This window comes from Grampus griseus (assembly GCF_964374135.1).
Source record: "Grampus griseus genome assembly, chromosome: 3".
Taxonomy (NCBI): Eukaryota; Metazoa; Chordata; class Mammalia; order Artiodactyla; family Delphinidae; genus Grampus; species Grampus griseus.
The window spans coordinates 38,212,364-38,231,184 of NC_139019.1; the positions used below are offsets into that span (position 1 = coordinate 38,212,364).

The 18,821-nt window shown below is 36.8% G+C and overlaps 1 protein-coding gene across 3 annotated transcripts in view; it reads left to right on the forward strand.

Moving 5' to 3' along the window:
- PARP8 (poly(ADP-ribose) polymerase family member 8) overlaps window positions 1–18,821 on the forward strand; it is a gene marked incomplete at its 5' end in the record, with an annotated part of 178,276 nt that overhangs the window by 150,598 nt on the left and 8,857 nt on the right. For 2 of the 3 annotated variants that reach the window (XM_082651621.1, XM_082651622.1), the window contains 10 exons: window positions 2,977–3,102; window positions 4,594–4,659; window positions 7,521–7,588; window positions 9,370–9,418; window positions 10,537–10,649; window positions 10,887–10,959; window positions 12,571–12,640; window positions 15,216–15,289; window positions 16,418–16,487; window positions 17,355–17,439. In XM_082651621.1, coding sequence (XP_082507747.1) covers window positions 2,977–3,102; window positions 4,594–4,659; window positions 7,521–7,588; window positions 9,370–9,418; window positions 10,537–10,649; window positions 10,887–10,959; window positions 12,571–12,640; window positions 15,216–15,289; window positions 16,418–16,487; window positions 17,355–17,439 — 794 coding nt within the window. The remainder of the gene's footprint in view (window positions 1–2,976; window positions 3,103–4,593; window positions 4,660–7,520; window positions 7,589–9,369; window positions 9,419–10,536; window positions 10,650–10,886; window positions 10,960–12,570; window positions 12,641–15,215; window positions 15,290–16,417; window positions 16,488–17,354; window positions 17,440–18,821) is intronic. The other variant, XM_082651623.1, reaches the window with a different exon arrangement.

Below are 18,821 nucleotides of genomic sequence, written 5' to 3' on the forward strand. Positions count from 1 at the left end.
GATTGAAAGGGGAACATTATTCAGGTTATTTTGTATCCATTTGTGCCTTCCTTGTTGTAGTGAAAAACACATGATGTAAAATTTACTCTATTCATCATTTTTAAGTGCACAGTTCAGTAGTGTTGCGTATAGTCACATTGTTGTGAAGCAGACTTCCATAACTTTTTCATTTGCAGAACTGAAACTCTATACCTGTTGAAAAACTCCCATTTTCTCCCTACCCCCATCCCTGACAACCACCGTTCTACTTTCTGTTTCTGTGAATTCGATTACTTTAGATCCTTCACAAGTGCAGGCATATAGTATTTGACTTTTTGTGACCGGCTTATATCACTTAGCATAAAATGTCCTCATGGTTCATCCATTTTGTAACAGGTGACAGGCTTTTCCTTCTTTAGGGTGGATAGTGGTTCATTATACGTGTATACCCCATTTTGTTTATCCATTCACCCGTCAATGGGTATTTTGGTTGCTTTCACCTCTTGGCTGTTGTGGATAATGCTGCTGTGAACATGGGTGTGCAAACATCTCTACAAGATCCTTCTTTCAATTCCTTGGGACATATACCCAGAAGTGGGATTGTCACTTACAGCAGGATCATATGGAATTTCTACTTTTAGGTTTTTAGAGGAACCTCCATACTGTTTTCCATAGTGGTTACACCATTTTACAGTCCCATCAACAGTGCACAAGGGCACAAATTTCTCCAGCTGCTCACCAACACTTTTTATTTTCTGTTTTTTTGATAGTAGCCATCCTAATGGTTGTGAGGTGATATCTCACTGTGGTTTTTATTTGCATTTCTCTGATGACTAGTGATGTTGAGTATCTTTTCATATGCTTTTTGGCCATTTGTATGTACGGCTTCTTAAAAGAAATGTCTATTCAGTTCTTTTGCCCATTTTAAAATTAAGTTTATATGATTTTTTATTGTTGAGTTATAGGAGTTCTTTATGTATTCTGGATATTAACCTCTTATCAGATAAATTATTTGCAAATATTTTCTCCCATTCCATGTTGTTTTTTCACCCTCTTGATTTTGTCCTTTGATGCATAAAAGTTTGATAGAGTCCTATTGTCAATTTTTGTTTTTGTTGCCCATGGCTTTGATGTTATATCTAAAAAATCACTGCTAGATCCAATATCGTAAAGCTTCCCCCTGTTTTCTTGTAGGAATTTTACAGTTTAAGGTTTTATGTTTACATTTTTATTCTATTTTGATTTAATTTTTGTGTGTGGTGTAAGATAAGGGTCCAGCTTCATTCTGCTGCATGCGTATATCCAGTTTTCCCACCCTCATTTGTAGAAAAGACTGTCTTTTCCCCATTGAGTGGTCTTAGCACCCTTGTCAAAGATCATTTGATCATACATACATGAAGGGTATGTATTTTTACAAAGCTTCAAATGCATCCTATGACATATAATTTTTTAAGGTATTTATAAGATTGTACCAATTCATGGCCCCAAAAGTTTCAGAAAAGGCTCTTTCTCAGGATTCTTGCTTGGGTTTTACTATATTAGGAGACCAGATAATGCTGAAGACAATTTGTGTCTGGGTTACGGTGCATCTTTCTGGATGAGTATGAGTATGGGAGAGGAAAACAAAAAGGAGGGTTTTAATTTGTCTTTATTATTATTATCTGTTGCTTGGAATCCAATTTACTGCAAACACACACACACACACATAAATGGAATAGTGTGGTAGAAACATACTAGCTGTTTCAGTTCTACTGTTTTCTGAGTAAGTCCTGTGGGTATCTATGTCTGTGTACTTTGGAATGTGTTACTTATAGATCCTATACCCGATGGCTTGAGTGTTGCTAATTATTTTAGGTCACTGGAAATTCTGGATGCTGTGATTGGGTGGATGTGTTTTGTGAGTATACACACAACATAGTGAGCCCTACTGTCATTAGGTCAAAATACCCCCTCGTTAACCATAAGAATCAAAAATTGTCCTACTCTTACTGTGCATTTTTTAAATGCCTGTTTCAAAACTTTCTGGAAATATCTTTCCCTATAAAGATTAAGTCAGCTGCTTCCTTATGAAGTCTCTTGTCTTTACCCTATAGGTACGTCCGTTCTGATGAGCTCTGTCCGTTTAGACCGTATCGGCTTTCTTGATTCAGTTGCTAGAGCGTGTTGTTTTTGGGAACTAGGGAGGGGAGCCACGCTCTTGACTGCTGTGTCGCCTTGCCTCTTAGTGAATTGTGCGAAGGAGTCATAGATGCGCATAGGCATAAAGCCATCTTATTTAACAAATCAGAGGACATTAATAGCCTTTGTCAGAGGAGAGTAGGAAGAAGTAAGATGGTGTCAGGAGATTTACTGTCCTTGGGGCATGTCAGATTCATTTTCTGCAGTTTCCTTCCCCCGGAATGGTTTCTCCCCAGTTAGTCACGTCTCCGTCTCCCACTTCGCTCAGGTCTCTGTTGAAATATCACCACATTTCCTGACCACGCTAAAATCGTCCCCCCTACGGCTTAAGTCTCTAATGCCAGCTTTATTTTTATAGCATTTAACACTGCCAGACACTGTATGTCTTTAAGCATATATTTAACTGATTTTTCAGCACATCTTCTCCATTGAAAGGAAAATTTCACGAGACCTTTTCAAGGACCTGCCTTGTTCATTGTCCTTCCACAGAACCTACAACAATGTTAGCATGTAGTATGTGTTAATGACAAAGACATGTTAAAGACAGATATGAAGACGTGAGTAGTTGGAAGCAACACATATTAGTCACTTTAATATGTGTCACTTTAAATAACACATATTAAAGTAACTTTAAATATTAGTTACTTTAAATTAATAGTCAGGTTTGGTCAAATTTGATCTAAAGTCACAAATTACAGATTTCAGAGATCGCTAGCCATCCTGAATCTTTCCTAATTAACTACCATGAGAGGGAGAAACAATGGCAAAGCATTTGATAAAACCTGAAGGGTAGTAACTATCTTATGTATGTATTTCAAGGTGGTAGATCTACTAGTATCCATGTGTAGGTCCGCATTGGAATCTCCTAGAAAAGTTGTCATTTTCGAGCCATATCCTTCTGTGGTAGATCCTAACAATCCTCAGATGCTGGCCTTCAACCCGAGGGTAAGTAGTCGTCCTAGCGCATCAATCACAAGTTTCCTTTAACGATAACGGAGATTTTGGTCTCATTAGCTTTCTTCTTTCTTAGCTAAATTACTGTCTCATGGTATCCATGATCTGTCACGAACTCTGTATCCATTTAGCAAATATGATTCTTTTTCCACAAATTTGATTTACTTCCACCTTGTCTTTCATGTATCCTGTTACTTCTCCTCTCCTTTTCTCCTTTAAAATCATTTTCCTAACTTTGCCTTCATGAAACTAGACCCATTTAATCCCCTCAAATTCTGATCTTTACACATCCCATCTGCATGGAAGGTAGGTAAATAACTATAATAAATTGGTTTATAATGGTCAATATGATTATTTTAATTTCATCATATATTTTTTGAGATTCTAACTTATGTAATCTCATTTTAATTTTAAGGATCATGGGTTAAGGGACAAATTTTCCCTTTTCTTTTGTACTTTTAGTTCATCCTCTCTTGCCCTCCCCTCTCTCCCTCCCCAGTTATCTGAAGGTTAGTGAAAGTTTATTTCATATTGTTGATCAACTGACATTTCTTGAGAAAACGGTTTTATAAATATTCAGGGAAGTTTGGCAGAATTCTTCTGAAATAACATGATTTTCAAATTACATGAGAGCCCAAATTGCCTTAGTTTCTATTACTATTCCTCTTGAAATCATTTTATGGAAACAAGGACTATATAAAATTCTCTTGGAAACACTTTCCCTCCTTCATAAGTGGCAACAGTGCACATATTTTCAGTGTGCTTTAAAATGAATTATCAGTTGAGTGTATGGTGTCATTTACACACTTATTAATCATACTTGTTTGGTAACAATCTTCCAATCAAAAGGAACTAAAAGCAAAATGAAACTAAGATTTAAAGTGGATTTTTGTGTTTTAGAAGGATTCTGTGCTTACTTTATTCATCATGGCTTAGTTTTTTAGTGGTGACAACAAGAATCAGGAGCCTAATATCTTTTGTGTATTTATAGCTTTTCCCCTGTAAGCTGAACATCATTTTATGTATTTACACTAAGACTGGCATTATTTTCTTTTTTCTTCCCTCTGACTCAGTTATAAATCCTATGTCCTAGAGCCATCTTATTAAAGTCTTCCCTTTTTTTTTTTTTTTTTTTTTTTTTGTGGTACGTGGGCCTCTCACTGCTGTGGCCTCTCCCGTTGTGGAGCACAGCCTCCGGACGCGCAGGCTCAGTGGTCATGGCTCACGGCCCCAGCCGCTCCGCGGCATGTGGGATCTTCCCAGACTGGGGCACGAACCCGTGTCCCCTGCATCGGCAGGCGGACTCTCAACCACTGCGCCACCAGGGAAGCCCAAAGTGTTCCCTTTTGTGTACACAACACAGTCATTGCTTTCAAATTGACCCTGATGGAAAATTCAGGTACAGAAATAATATGTCTCTCAAGTAACGTGCAGACTTGCAAAGGCTTACGGTGAATACTATTTTTTCCCCCATTCAAACAGAAGAAGAACTATGATCGAGTAATGAAAGCATTGGACAGCATAACTTCTATTAGAGAAATGACACAAGTAAGTTTATCATCTTGTGGTCTTGTACAGTTCAGTTTTGCTTGAGTGAAATTATATTTTTAAAATATCTGAGAGTACTGGCCATGTGGTGAAATGTAGACTTTTCTATTATATGAGAGTATAATTAAAATCATAAAAAAATGAAAATTGTTTTGTACTAGGATGTTTTAATTAAATTACATCAGTGTTTTGGCATGCTACCACTGTGACTTTGGAGGGTAATTGCATAATCATAATCTGAATGCTCGGCTCTCAAACTCAGACAAGAATTTGTTGGAATATCTTAAGGTAAAAGTTAAATCTGGTACCATCTTCCTCGACTGCCAATTTTAATTAATGGTAGTACTTTCAAAACATTTTAATGTTAAAATCAAAACTAATATTCTGTCAAGTGTAAATTACACGTAAATAGTTTAGATGTAACACAGAATCTCAAAAGAACTTTGGAAGACACCAGACTCCTTGAGAGCATGAGTTTATATTTTTGACCATTAGGGAGGTTTTGGTGGAAGAGTTTGATGAGCAAGGATCAGGGTTTATTATGAAAGTCCAATATATCCCTGGGCAGGAGTCCAGCACTTGGAAAAGCACATCTTATTGAATTATTGAGGCCTTTCTACTGCCAAACACTTGGAGAAAGGTTTGAAGCTCATCATTATAAGTAGAAATTAACAATCTGATTGACAATACCACACATTATGGGTTGAGTTTGCATATGGTGGTTTCAAGGCTTGCACTGCCTCTAGAGGCCTTTGCAAGTTTATGGTAAGTATTACTCTGAGTCATTGCCTTTCTCTGGGGAGGGAGGGAACAGTGATTTCTCCAGTCTTGGGGCCCACAAAGCTTCTGTGCCACTCCCCCGCCCCCACTACCCCATCTACTCCATTTGCAGATGTGCATCCAAAGTACATTTTTTAAAAAGATTTATTCTTTCTTAAAATTTATTTATTTTATTTATTTATTTTTTGGCTGCATTGGGTCTTCATCACCGTGTGCGGGCTTTTCTCTAGTTGTGGCGAGCAGGGGCTACTCTTGGTTGCGGTGCACAAGCTTCTCATTGTGGTGGCTTCTCTTGTTGTGGAGCACGGGCTCTAGGTGCACGGGCTTCAGTAGTTGTGACTCGCAGGCTCAGTATTTGTGGCTCACAGGCTCTAGAGCGCAGGCTCAGTAGTTGTGGCACACGGGCTTAGTTGCTCCATGGCATGTGGGGTCTTCCCAGACCAGGGCTCGAACCCATGTTTCCTGCATTGGCAGGCAGATTCTTAACCACTGCACCACCAGGGAAGCCCAAAGTACATTTTCACATTCCCAAATTTGATTCTTGGTTCTTTTGATAGTCATTTATTTATAAAGTCAAATACTCATTCATCCATTCAACAAATGGTATGTGTCAGACAGTGGTAAACAAGAGATCCTTTAATTCACAAGTTATATTATTTGCTTAAAAGCCGTCATTCTTTCCACCTGTTTTTCTATGCCCTTTCTACATTATCAGAATTCCTTTTCAAGCAAACATTTATTATTTGTATAAGGAAAAGAAAACAATAAATGCATTTCCACTTAGGGGGGAAAAAGAACCTATTGCAGTACCTTACATACAATTAAACATTTTTGGTCACCAAAGACTTTGGTATAGGATATTTATACTATACCGTAGATCCAGAGCATTCTTGCATCTAAAAATAGCTACAAACCCTGACTCTGGGATCAGCTCTGTGCCAAGAATTGCTTCCTTTATTCTGGGTCATGTGTAAGCTATTTTAATAGGAGGCGATGGAGATGATTGCGTGTCAGCTTGGGAAGTTGAGGCCCATGTGGTATAATTTGCTCATCAGTGACGTGGCCTGCCACCTTGAGCAAGTTGCTTAATTGCTTGATGCCTCAGTTTCTTCATTGCCAAGATGGTAAATAGTAATGTTGGCTTCTCCCTCAGTGTACACTTCATAGGGATGCTGTCAGGTTTTATCCTGTCAAATTCTTTAAACCTCTCCAAATAAATATAACATTATACTGGCCTAAATTGTCACAGACAGATTGCCTTTCTTTCTAGGAAAATGTTAATTGGGTGAATTCCTTTTAAATATTTGTTAATTGTTAATTGTTAATTGTCTGGGTGAATACTTTTAAAAGAAGGGGTCATCGTCTTATGTAAATTTTGTCCAATTTTCTCATGTAAAGATCTACCCGAAGTCAGTACCCTCAGATATGAGCATGAGTAGTAGCTATTACAAGTTTCGCTTTAATGTTAGTTAAATGTTAAAAAATGTCAAAGAGAAACCAGATGCTTGATAAAGGTGACAAGACAGATTTATTCAAGTACTGCAGTAGGGGAGAGAAACTTGCGGTGTGAGCTGAGATCACCTCCGAGTAAGGCAAGGTGACCGAGATTTTTAAAGTGAAAACAGAGAGGGAACAAAAAGGGGCTACAGAGAAGTGAAAATAGGGGGGGCTCTGGGGAAATGGAAGTTTCAGGGGGGATAAGAGAATTACTGAAAGGTTAACTGTATGGGTTGGTACCTTTTGTGTTTTAGCAACATTGGGTTTTCTTGAGCAAAGACTCAGCAGTGGTCCAGGGACTTCCAGCCTAGTGCATGGAAGCCAGGCTAAAATTCCATTGAGCCTCTTATCAAAACGTTCCGGCAAGTCCTTTGTCCTGCATGGAAGGTCAGAGTTCATATCATCTTGGGGAGAAGCAACTAGGGTAATGGCTGCCATTATCATGTCACAACCACAGGTCTTCACGTTTAACTGGATAAGGCATACCTGTTCAATCTGATTTTGCTTTTGCAAAAAAAGAAAAAGAGAAAATAAAAAAAGGAATTTTTAAGAAAAATCAAAACGTATAATGACTTTTTTTTCAGGCACCGTATCTGGAAATCAAGAAGCAGATGGATAAACAAGACCCCCTTGCTCATCCCTTACTGCAATGGTATAAAATTTAGTTTTCCTCTTAATGAAAACAGCATCACTTCCTACTGCCTGCTTTAAGGAAAAAAAAAAAAAAAGCCTATGTTGCAAGACCTGCAATGCTCCAGTTCTACAAGCCTATGAAGCCTGGGGATTTTACAGTCCAAGAGTCCTTAAGGACTCTCACTTTAATTAAAATTTGGACATCACAAGGGGAAGAAAGTGCTGTCATATGCACTGCAGGGATATACGATGCAGTCGACAGCAGTTTGTTATCTATCATTTTAAAAATTTTGATTGGTTAGATTACATGGTGAAGCCATTTTGGCTCATTTAATTTTCTAGTGTGATAAAGCTAATTTTCATCTAATTTTCTGTGTGATAAAACTGTTTCAAACACTTACTGAAAGTCTCTCTATAATGTGTGTTTTGCATAATTTACTCCCTTAACAAAGATAGTGTAAATTTGATAAACTCTGTGTTTGATGACTGCAGATGAGGCACTGTTTCAGAGAAAGTCGGGTAAGGCACACAGCATTAGTCCAGGCTAACCCTAGAAAAGAGGGGTTAGGCTATAGTTGAGGGGTGGGTTGAGAGCTCCCCTTGCTCTACAACACTTACGTCAAATAATTTGCCCTCTGGTTTCTCATCTGCAAAAAGAAAACAGTAGTATCTACTCACCTACTCACCGTACCTATGGGGGTTTTAGGTGCGTCTCTTTGAAATCACTGACAACTCTATGGAATTTACCATGATTATCAGGCAGTAATACAAATGTAAAGATTATAAGAAATTGGTCTGAATGAGTACTTGTTCCATGCTACAGCCAGGAAGTTTTTTAAAAAATATGTAAAGATGGGCAAAGGAGGAAGAGGCCACCTCACGACTCTTAAATACTTAACTTTCACTTAGGCAGAACCTTACAAAACACATTTAATATAGTCTAGTAAAACCATGACAAGAGTTAGGTTTTAGAAGTCTTTCTTCTTTGTATCTTTTATAATCTATCTTTAAAATTCTGACGAATTGAGTAAAATAACACATAGTTTTTATTTTAACTTTTAAAATTCTCATATTAAGTCATATTCAAAATGAAGGTAAAAATTTCAAATATCTAATCTCTTTCTTTTTTTCCCTCAAGTTAGCCTGATGGTTCACTTTTAATTATTTGTGATCATTTCCTTCAGCTTGTTAGTCACTCTTCCTTCAAGGAGGAGAAAATTTACCAACATGTTTTACAATTTTTTTAGTTATTATTTTCTATACTGCAAAGCATAAAACAATTAGTCCTTTCAGATACCTGAGGTTTTGATTTTTTTTCAACTTCATTGTCTACATATGGTGAACAACAGTTTGTATATAAACCATTGTATCAGCACAAATATCCTCAAATATTTAAAGAAAGGAAAAATATCTTCATAAAAACTCATTCTTAGTTAGACAGTGTAGGGAGAAGCAGATGTATGAATCAACTTCTAAATTTTGTATTTAGATTACCATTATTTGAAAGCATATTCATGTTCACTTTGCTGACATCTAAGGTTGTGGTTATTAAAAATTATATCTCTTAAGTTTTAAAGAGCTACGTCTGTGTTTTCAGGTTTAAGTATCTTGTTTATTATATCAGCTCTTTAAATTGTTTCAGGAAGCAAAGCAAAATGATGTAGTTAAGTAAAATTGTTACTCAATTTAGTTTATGTCACAGCAAAAATAAGTTTTAATCACTTGCCAACTGAGGGGAAAAACACTTTAAATATATGTGGCATATATTTGTGACTGATGCCTTATTTTAATTAATTTCAGGGTTATTTCAAGTAATAGGTCACATATTGTGAAACTGCCAGTTAACAGGGTAAGTTGTTTTTTCACATATACATACAGAAATGCGAGGGCTACTTACTAGTTGGGAGAACTGACCCCTGTGATTTTTAGGCAGCCTCTCCAGGAAATTGAAGTTAACTCAGGCCAAGCCTAATTCTTCAGTTAGAAATGACCACATGCGCCCCAGCTCTAAGTTTCTCCAAGATATCAAATTCAATTTCAGGCTGCTGCCCTGAACTTTTAAGTAAATGAGTCAATGTGAAATCATTTAGTTATTCCACATGTGATAGAGAGGACATTATCTAGAGATTGACCAGAAGAAGGTGATGTGCTTTTTTATCATTGTCAGTTTAATGTTAGCACAGCTTTACTTTTCTATATTGGAGAAGATATTGCCTCCAGATAGCTTACTTATCGGCCTAATATGCTTACAAAATAAAGAGAAAGCTAATGGACTCTGATTTCAGTTCTGATCGTCACCTAGGAGCAGTATCTAAAATCTCAGCTTACCCATCTATGAATCTCTAAACTATGAGATTCCTATATATTGGATTCCTGTATAAGTACATATATTCTTAGGTGAAAGGGCAGCAGTTAGAAAATTTTGTTAAGCGACTGATTCAAAAGACTTTGTTTCAATTTTTTCCATGAGCAAAGTGGGAAACTATAATTTGAATGTAGGCAATTTCTAATTTTACAAATATATGTAAATAAAGCATGATGATGATAATTTTTGCAGTTTTAAAATCTTGAACTAACTTTTCTGCTTAGCAAATTCAGATATTTCCCCAGTTGAATAGCTGGTGGATACTTAGGGAATTCAATAATAAAAGTCTCAAAAAGAAATGTAATTAGGAAGGCAGATCTGCTTGAATGTGATTACATAGCATATTCCAAAGCTAAATATAAATGACTTTGGATTGTCTGTCTCCTGTTCCTTTTCCATTAGCCTAAAGAATTATCCTTCAAATCAGCAATTCCATGCGATTTATCATTTATGCAGGGTTTTTGTCAAATGAATGCCCTATTAATCTAAATTATTATGGTTTGAAACTAGATAATTCTTAAACCAGTAAAGTTTGAAATTGTCATCAGCCTGATTGTATGTAAATTTGACATGTTTTCCTGCATCCTTATTTTAAATGGCAGCAACTGAAGTTCATGCACACTCCCCATCAATTCCTTCTTCTCAGCAGTCCACCAGCCAAAGAATCCAATTTTAGAGCTGCTAAAAAACTCTTCGGAAGCACCTTTGCATTTCAGTGAGTATGGCTTAATGTTTAGGGGTGTGTGTCACCCACTTAGTCTTCCAGAAATGTGTAGGGAGGAAGTCATCTTCTTTTAGTAGTTGGCTGTTAGCACTGGACAGTTCACTACACGATACTTGATTAGGAAACCCAGAACTCTGAGAAGGCACCATGACTTGTTATATTGAGACCCCCATAAAAAGGTTGTTGATTTTTGATTTTGCTTTTTCCTTCCCCTCCCCTGTGTTTTAGTGGCTCGCACATTGAAAACTGGCACTCCATCCTGAGAAATGGTCTGGTTGTTGCTTCTAATACACGACTGCAGGTAAATTTTCTGCATGCTTTAACAAGACTCATTATTCTTCAGTATTGGAGTTCAGTAAGCAGTCCGTCCTGGTGGTGTTTTCACTTGCAAAAGGGGATGCGTGTATGCTTTAAAAAATTACGTGGATTTTTCTAATAGGCATACGTAATTTTCACAAAATAAGTCAAGCAGAATTGATCTATACACAACATAGGGATGAAAAGAAAAAGAAAACTGATTTCCCCTATGAGAAAATAGTGAAACCACTTTAAACTTAATAGAAAAAAATTATCACAAAAGAGGTAAAACCTTACACAAATTCTCTCTGCTACTCCAACTCAAGTATTTTGAGCACAACCTCAATGTGAATACTTTAACAGAAGAAAAGGTAGGGCTAAGAATAAGCAAAATGGAGATTGGACACCAAAGAGCCATCGGCTACCTGCTTTTCAGCCTGCAGGGCACCACATGGGCAGGATACTGTGGGTGTGGTCTTCATCTTTATTTACGCCCTTCATCTCCAGCATCCCACCTCACTCTCATTCAGCTGATTTTCATCTGATGATGTAAGGAGGTCAGGAGATGAAATCCTCAACCCGGTCACCTGTGCGAGATCTCATATTCTGATGACAATTGGGATGACACAACTAAATATAAATGTTCATAAATACACATTTAATATAAATATAAATGTTCATAATATAAATGTCCATAAATACGTATTTATTGAATTAATACTTGGTGCATACTAAATACGGTATGAGGGCCCTAGAGCATGGAGATAATAAGAGACAATTTTAATTGTTCTGAGTAGTAGACTGGTCGAAGAGTTTCAGTTAATGAAACTCTCCGTAACTTGAAAAATTTAGAGGAAGTAAGGAATGGGATGACAGTGCCGTATAATGAAAATCTAAGGTATTTTGTTGATATACTAGCAGATGAGTCCTGATCAACCTTCTGTCACATGTGTTTCAGCCACGTTTACTTTCAGTATTTTAGAGTCATTAACATAAAAGCCTACTCCAGGGCTTCCCTGGTGGCACAGTGGTTAAGAAAACGCCTGCCAATGCAGGAGACAGGTTCCATCACTGGTCCAGGAAAGATCCCACATGCTGCAGAGCAACCAAGCCTGTGAGCCACAACTACTGAGCCCGCACTCTAGAGCCCATGCGCCACAACTACTGAGCCCGCATGCCTAGCGCCCATGCTCCGCAACAAGAGAAGCCACCGCAATGAGAAGCCCGCGCACTGCAACGAGGAGTAGCCCCTGCTCGCCACAACTAGAGAAAGCCACGCACAGCAACGAAGACCCAATGCAGCCAAAAATAAATAAATTAATTAAAAAAACAAAAAGCCTACTCCAGTACTTGATACTAAGTGACTCTCTGTCATCAGCTGGGTGGAAACTCTTTACTAAGGATTTTTTCTGGCTGTCATTTTCCATATATCAATGCACTCTGAATTTTAAGAACAAGAATATTAGTACTCTTTTCAAATTAGACCTTGAAATCAGAGCTTATCATTTTATTAAGAGCTAATGTTCCAGCATAAGACCAATGGTCTTCTTTTGTGAAATATTAACATTTGAAACCATAAACTGACTGTTTCCTTTCCCACCTCCTCTCATTCTAGCTCCACGGTGCAATGTATGGAAGTGGAATCTATCTTAGTCCAATGTCAAGCATATCATTTGGTTACTCAGGTAAGCTTGTATTTCATTTCAACCTCAAATATATTGTTTTTCTTGTTGTATATTCTAGGCACAATTTTTTATCGAGTGAATGAAGCTTATTTGATGTATTTGTATTAAATTCATTTGATAAATGTCAGAAGTAAAAACAAAGCTCACGTGTCAAGATGAATTTATAATACTTCCCCTAGCATATAAGATGGAGCATATGTTTTGTCAGTTTCAAAATTAATTTTAGTTTTGTTTCAATAGTTTCTACATTTATTCCGTCTACAGTGAACATTGAAAATATAGCATGTACAAAATATTATGTAGAGCACTGAAAAATGTTTACACATTATATTAAAGACGTTTTAAGCAGTATGGAGAACTTAGGATTAGAAAAACACCCTCAGAACCATCCTACTTATTGACAACTTCTTGTTAATATTTTAGTGAGATTGTTTGAGAAAAATGTATTGGAATAAACTGAAACCATGTGCCGAGGAGGAGCCTCATAAATTCAAAATATGGAAAGAACGATTACCAAATTGTTAGCGTTCGTAATCCTGAGGTAGTAAAATTCAGGGTGATTTTTTCTTTGTACTTTAAAAATTTTTGGAATATTTCACAATGATCTGTGTGATTTTTTTTTTTTCTCAGAACAGAAACTTATTCTGTTTAAATATAAAATAATTATGCCCATTGTAAAGAAATCGAAACTACACAGAATTGTATAAAATAACAAATGAAACATTTTCCTCCTAACAACCCCAGGGTTTGGCGAGTTCCCCTTTAGACTTAAAGGCTTTTATATTCGTATACCTGCATAGATAGTTGGTCTTGCTTATGTGCTTGTGTTGTGTGGGGTTACATGATTCCATTAAACAGCTTCAGGAGATGTTGTTCACATGGTGCCTGGATGGTAAGTCTTAAGATCCATATATTATAGAACAGGAGACTTAGAGAGATCTAATAACTAGGAGAACATTGAGCAGGCTTACCTGTCTGATTCTTTTGCCCAAGTTCACACTCTTTCAGCCACAGCAAGTGGTTTCTCAGTGTTCCACCTCGACCTTTCCCAGAGCACATGTCCTAAGAGGACCAGGTGGGCTCTGTATGCCTCTTCTGACCCAGCCTCAAAACTCACGTGGCGCCACTTCCCATGTACAGTATTGGTCAAAGCAGTCACAAGCCCGTCCACATCCAGGGGCTGGGGAATTAGACTCCATCTCCTGATGAAAGAGTGGCACAGTCGCATTGTAGAAAAACATACTGTTGAGAGATATTGTTGCAGTGATCTTTGAAAACACAATATGCCAAAATAAAACTAGGAAAATAAATATCAGAAGAGTAAGATAGTATAGGAAATAACATCATGTAGTTCAGTGGGAAAGATGATCAGAATCAGCTTAAATCAGACTCTAAATCTTTTTAAAACAGAACACAGTAAAAAAGTAATATCAAACCATTTTTAATAAATAAATACAATCTCAGCATAGATAAGGACAACACAACACATCATCGAGTCCTGTGATTTTCTGCTTCTTATACGGGTGTAGTGACTCCTTAGATGGGTTCATGGAAAGGTTTTTGAGGGATTCAGATGAATGTGAAATTGGTCTGTGTGAATGTTTGTCTGGAAAGAGGGTAGATAGCTTTCATCCAATTCTTTCAGTGTCCTTGATCTGAAAAAGAAAAGGAAGAACCTCTACAGTACGTTGAAGTAGCTTCATACTTGGTTTGGAGGGCTTCAGGTCTAGGAGTTAGAGAGCAGAACCGTCTTTCTGCACTAATAGCTTCGCCTGTTCCTCAGCTTGACCACACCCACTTCTGCCTCTTTGCGGGAATGTCTGCCTTGGGAAGTGCCTGCATCCACACCATTTGCAGTTTGGTCCATAGGCTTTGCCCCATTTTCATTAAGCCTTTTATTGAAACAGCAGCAAACAAATAGGCTTCTCAACTTCAGGATAGTAGATAAGCATTTTTAAATACACTATAGCTACAAATCTACCTATTCTAAAACAGACAGGAATTTTAATTCTGTTTTGTCTGAAATATTTCACAATAAAAAGCCATGGCATTAACAGGTTAAGGTAAGACTTGTGAGTATCATAGACAAAAGGACTTAAATAGTTTTCCTTTATTAGGAGGAATAGTAAATTCTACAGGAATTGAGCATGAAGTTAAGTTGCAGTATAAATATATTTTTCTGAAATTGTTTATATTTTCCACCCCTTATCTTCTTCTAGTCACTAGATGGTAGGAATAAAATTTAGGTCCTAAATGCCTTTTAAAATCAAGTTTTAAGAATTTTCTGATTATATCAATTTTATGCAAGGGAAGGTCCTAGCCTTCTTTTCAATGCAAAGAAAAACAAAGTGTATTTTCTACTTTGTAACTTGACCAAGATTTCCAGAACCCACCAACTTTCCACCCTGCTTGCTCAGGGCACAGCAGCTGCTCCTTCAGGAGCCCTTTGTGATGGTCTGTGGCCTGATGCTGTCAAACCTTTGCCTAAAGTGGAACTTTGCAGTGTAGATGGATTGTATTTTGAGCTGCATCATACGGCTTTGTCCCTAAATTATTATTTTGCTGATGTTTTTAGGGATGAACAAGAAGCAGAAGGTGTCAGCCAAGGATGAGCCAGCTTCAAGCAGTAAAAACAGCAACGCATCACAGGTGGTGTAGCTAATCGGGTGACTGCCTCTGATGAGTGAACTCTAGCTCCCTTAGCTGGCAGGACTTCGATAAATACTCAGGCTTTTTAAATCTGCAGAATTATTTTAAGTGGTCGTTACTCCTGCAGGAATGAAACTCACCCTAAAATGCCTTTATTCGATAAATATTCAATAAGTATGTATTGAGCTTCTACAAGAGTGCTGGACATCTCCAAGATACTGGGCTACAGTGATCATCAGCGATAGACAAATCCTCTTGGTGCCTGTGTTCTACTGAGTGGATATAAATAAACTAAATATATATTTAGACAGAAAGAATGCTAGATGGTGGTAAATCTTACAGAGAAAAATCAGGGGAAAGGAATGTTGAATGCTGTGGGATGCAAGATGGAACTCGAATGAATTTTAAATGGGGTGATCAGGAAAGCATGCTCTGAGAAGGTTCTATTTGAGTAAAGACCTATAGGTGGTGGGTGCACGAGCCATATGGCTCTCTGGGAGAAAGAACACTCCAGGCACAGAGAAGGGCAAACACAGATCCCTTGTTGTTTCAGAGAAAACAAGCATTCTGGACAAATTAAAATCCATCTGATGAATAATGTGACTTTAGATTATTTTTAAAAGAGTATAGCTAGTCTAGTGTCTGAAAACAAAAACAAACCCCCAGATTTTCTACATGAAATGTTTCTGAAACCTCTGTGGCTTAATGATGCTATAAATATGGGTTTGTTTTGGGTAGTTAGATGATCTAGAATAATTCATTTTAATGTTTGAAAAGATTATGCAACTTTAATTTTGTTTCCCTCTAAATAGAGATGCTAGGCTTCTGGTAAAAATAAATTTGAGTTCTAATTCTATGTTGTGAGGCTATTGAACTTTAATTTAGTATTTTTTAATTTGCTTATTTTTGAGAGTAATTTAATTATGATTATGTACAGAAATTAAGTGATATAACAAATAGAGATTGACATTAAGAGAGAATTCAAGGATTTTGCTGCTGGTCGAGATAGACCTTTTTTAAACCTCTGGAACTATCTTAGTGACTATTACTTTTTAATGATGATTCTTTTTTTTCACTTGAATGACTGTCCCATTTTTACTCTAATTTTTAAATTCTTTTGGACTTTAGTCACAGAAAAAAGGACAGCAATCCCAGTTCCTGCAAAGCCGTAACTTAAAATGCATAGCCTTATGTGAAGGTAAGTTGAAAGTTTTACAATTCTCATAGCGTTAATTCTCTCTCTTATCTGTATTTAAAAGTTTAAGTGTGTTTACAGAATGCTCACAATGGACTAGTGAAAGCTTTATTCCTTATGACCATCTCTAAGGGCACAAATGGAAAATACTTACAACAGAGATCATAAAGGTTAAAACCAAAAAGCAGAATTGGCAAGAATTCAACTAGTGCTATATTTTATTCTTGGCAGATATTTCAGAATGGTAATTATCTCTTTCTGATCAAGTATTGCTTTTCTCTTTTGTTAATATACCCCTTCCTCTTTATGTTGGTTTCTGAATGTATAATACCATAAAAAATCTGAAAGATGAACCAAGTGCTGAGTAGATAACCCAGTAGGCCTTTCTCATTCCTACACTGAAATTATTCTTCGATTCTGAAATTAGGACAGAAAATTGACAGGCGATTTGCAAGATCATATACTTTCCTTTGTTCTTGCTTTAAAATCTGACTTTGGCTAAAAGTTCATTTTTTTTTATTCTTGTGTTGGGAGTTTTGGTAGCCACTGTTTACTGTCTTTCAAGTTTTTCAACGTTTGATGGTTATAGAGGAGGCTAAGTTGCTTTCTACATAGTTCCCAAGTCAGGACCTATTTGCCACCATAACACAAAAGTGATTTCCTTCCTATTGTTATGCTAATCGTGTTCCAGACATAAAATTGTTACTTGGCATGTCACTGTTTTTATTTACATTTCTTGATAGCTTAATAAGGTGAAAGAAACATTTTCCATATGTTAATTTGTGCATGCATTTTTGCTTTTAGATTTCTAAGAGAAGGGATACAGTAACTTAGAATAAATAGTTCTTTAATTTTCTCTTCCATTTACAGTGATCACCTCACCTGACCTGCACAAACATGGAGAGATATGGGTCGTCCCAAATACTGATCATGTCTGCACACGGTTCTTTTTTGTGTAAGTGTAAAAACTTAAAATCCTATGTTACTGTCTTCTCCATAAGTGAGGTAGTAATGACTACATTATTCTTAGGTCACTTTAGCTGCCAAAATATAGCAGACACGTATTTTCTCATCAACTCAATGTTTTTGTTTTATTTTACTAAGCTGTGAAAAACGGGGGTGTTGAAATGCTATTAACTTAGAAGAATTGAAGAAAAACATGGTCTCTTTAACCACTATCTGTGTGTATGTATGTATACATGTGTATATAAGTGTATATATACATACGTACAGATCTTATATGTGTCTAGATAGATATATACACACACATAAATATACACATATATTATCTATAGATTTAAAAAAATATTAGACCTGGGAATGAGGAAAACAATAATGAGAAAGCCTTCTTCCTATAAAAAGTTGATCTGCATTCCATATGATATAGGCTGGCAATGCCGGGCATGTTAATGTGGGTTTTTTGACACAGCTATAGCGTAAGAGCTGCATCAAAATACAAGAGTGGTATTTTTCTTCCCAAAGTAAATGAGTGCAGTGGATCTGTCTGATTTTTACCCACCTTGCTTAACTCTCAACTTTTTCCCATGCCTGAGCCTTCCTCATCCATGGTCCTGTCACAGAAAGGACCTCAAGGAAGAGTTGAGTATATCTGTTTTGTACGTTTATGTAACTTTCTAAAAAGAAGCTGGAAAAATGCACTGACTTGTTTTATAAGCCATGTCAAAATGACTGTATCATGATTACTTCAATATATAGCATAGCTGGAGCATGCTACATCTGCAGCATTTGATCTGTTAGCTTATTGACTGACGGTCCACAATGAAAATTTTATGAACTGCCTGGTTTTCTTTTGGTTGGTCTGAAAAGTGTGATTTTCTTATGATCCAGATTTATATATTATGTATTTATCTATCTTTTGTGTTTATGTTACATATTAATATATAGATTACATAGTATGAGACATATACATACCTATAGATTTCATTCTTAGTGGCAAGACAGCAATGAGTATAGTAAAAAGAACCCTGCTGCTTTTGATCAGACAGTTTGTGTCTAGGCTCACCAGTTATTAGTGAGGTGACATTGGCCAAGCTGCATAACCTCTCTAAGCTTCCTCAGTAGACGCAATATAACATCATCAATAGATTACAGTAGAACAATATACCGGTATCAGTTAGAATCCCAACAGGAAACCACTGGCCCTTAAGGAACGAGATAATTTCTATCATTCACAGTTAGATCACTTACAAAAGTGTGATTATAGGGAAATCATAGGTCTAGGACAGTAACCTGGAGCTAGTAGCACCAGAGCTATTTTACATCCTCAGGTCCAAAAAGATAAGAATAAGAAGCAGTTATCAGAACCTGGTAGGAGAG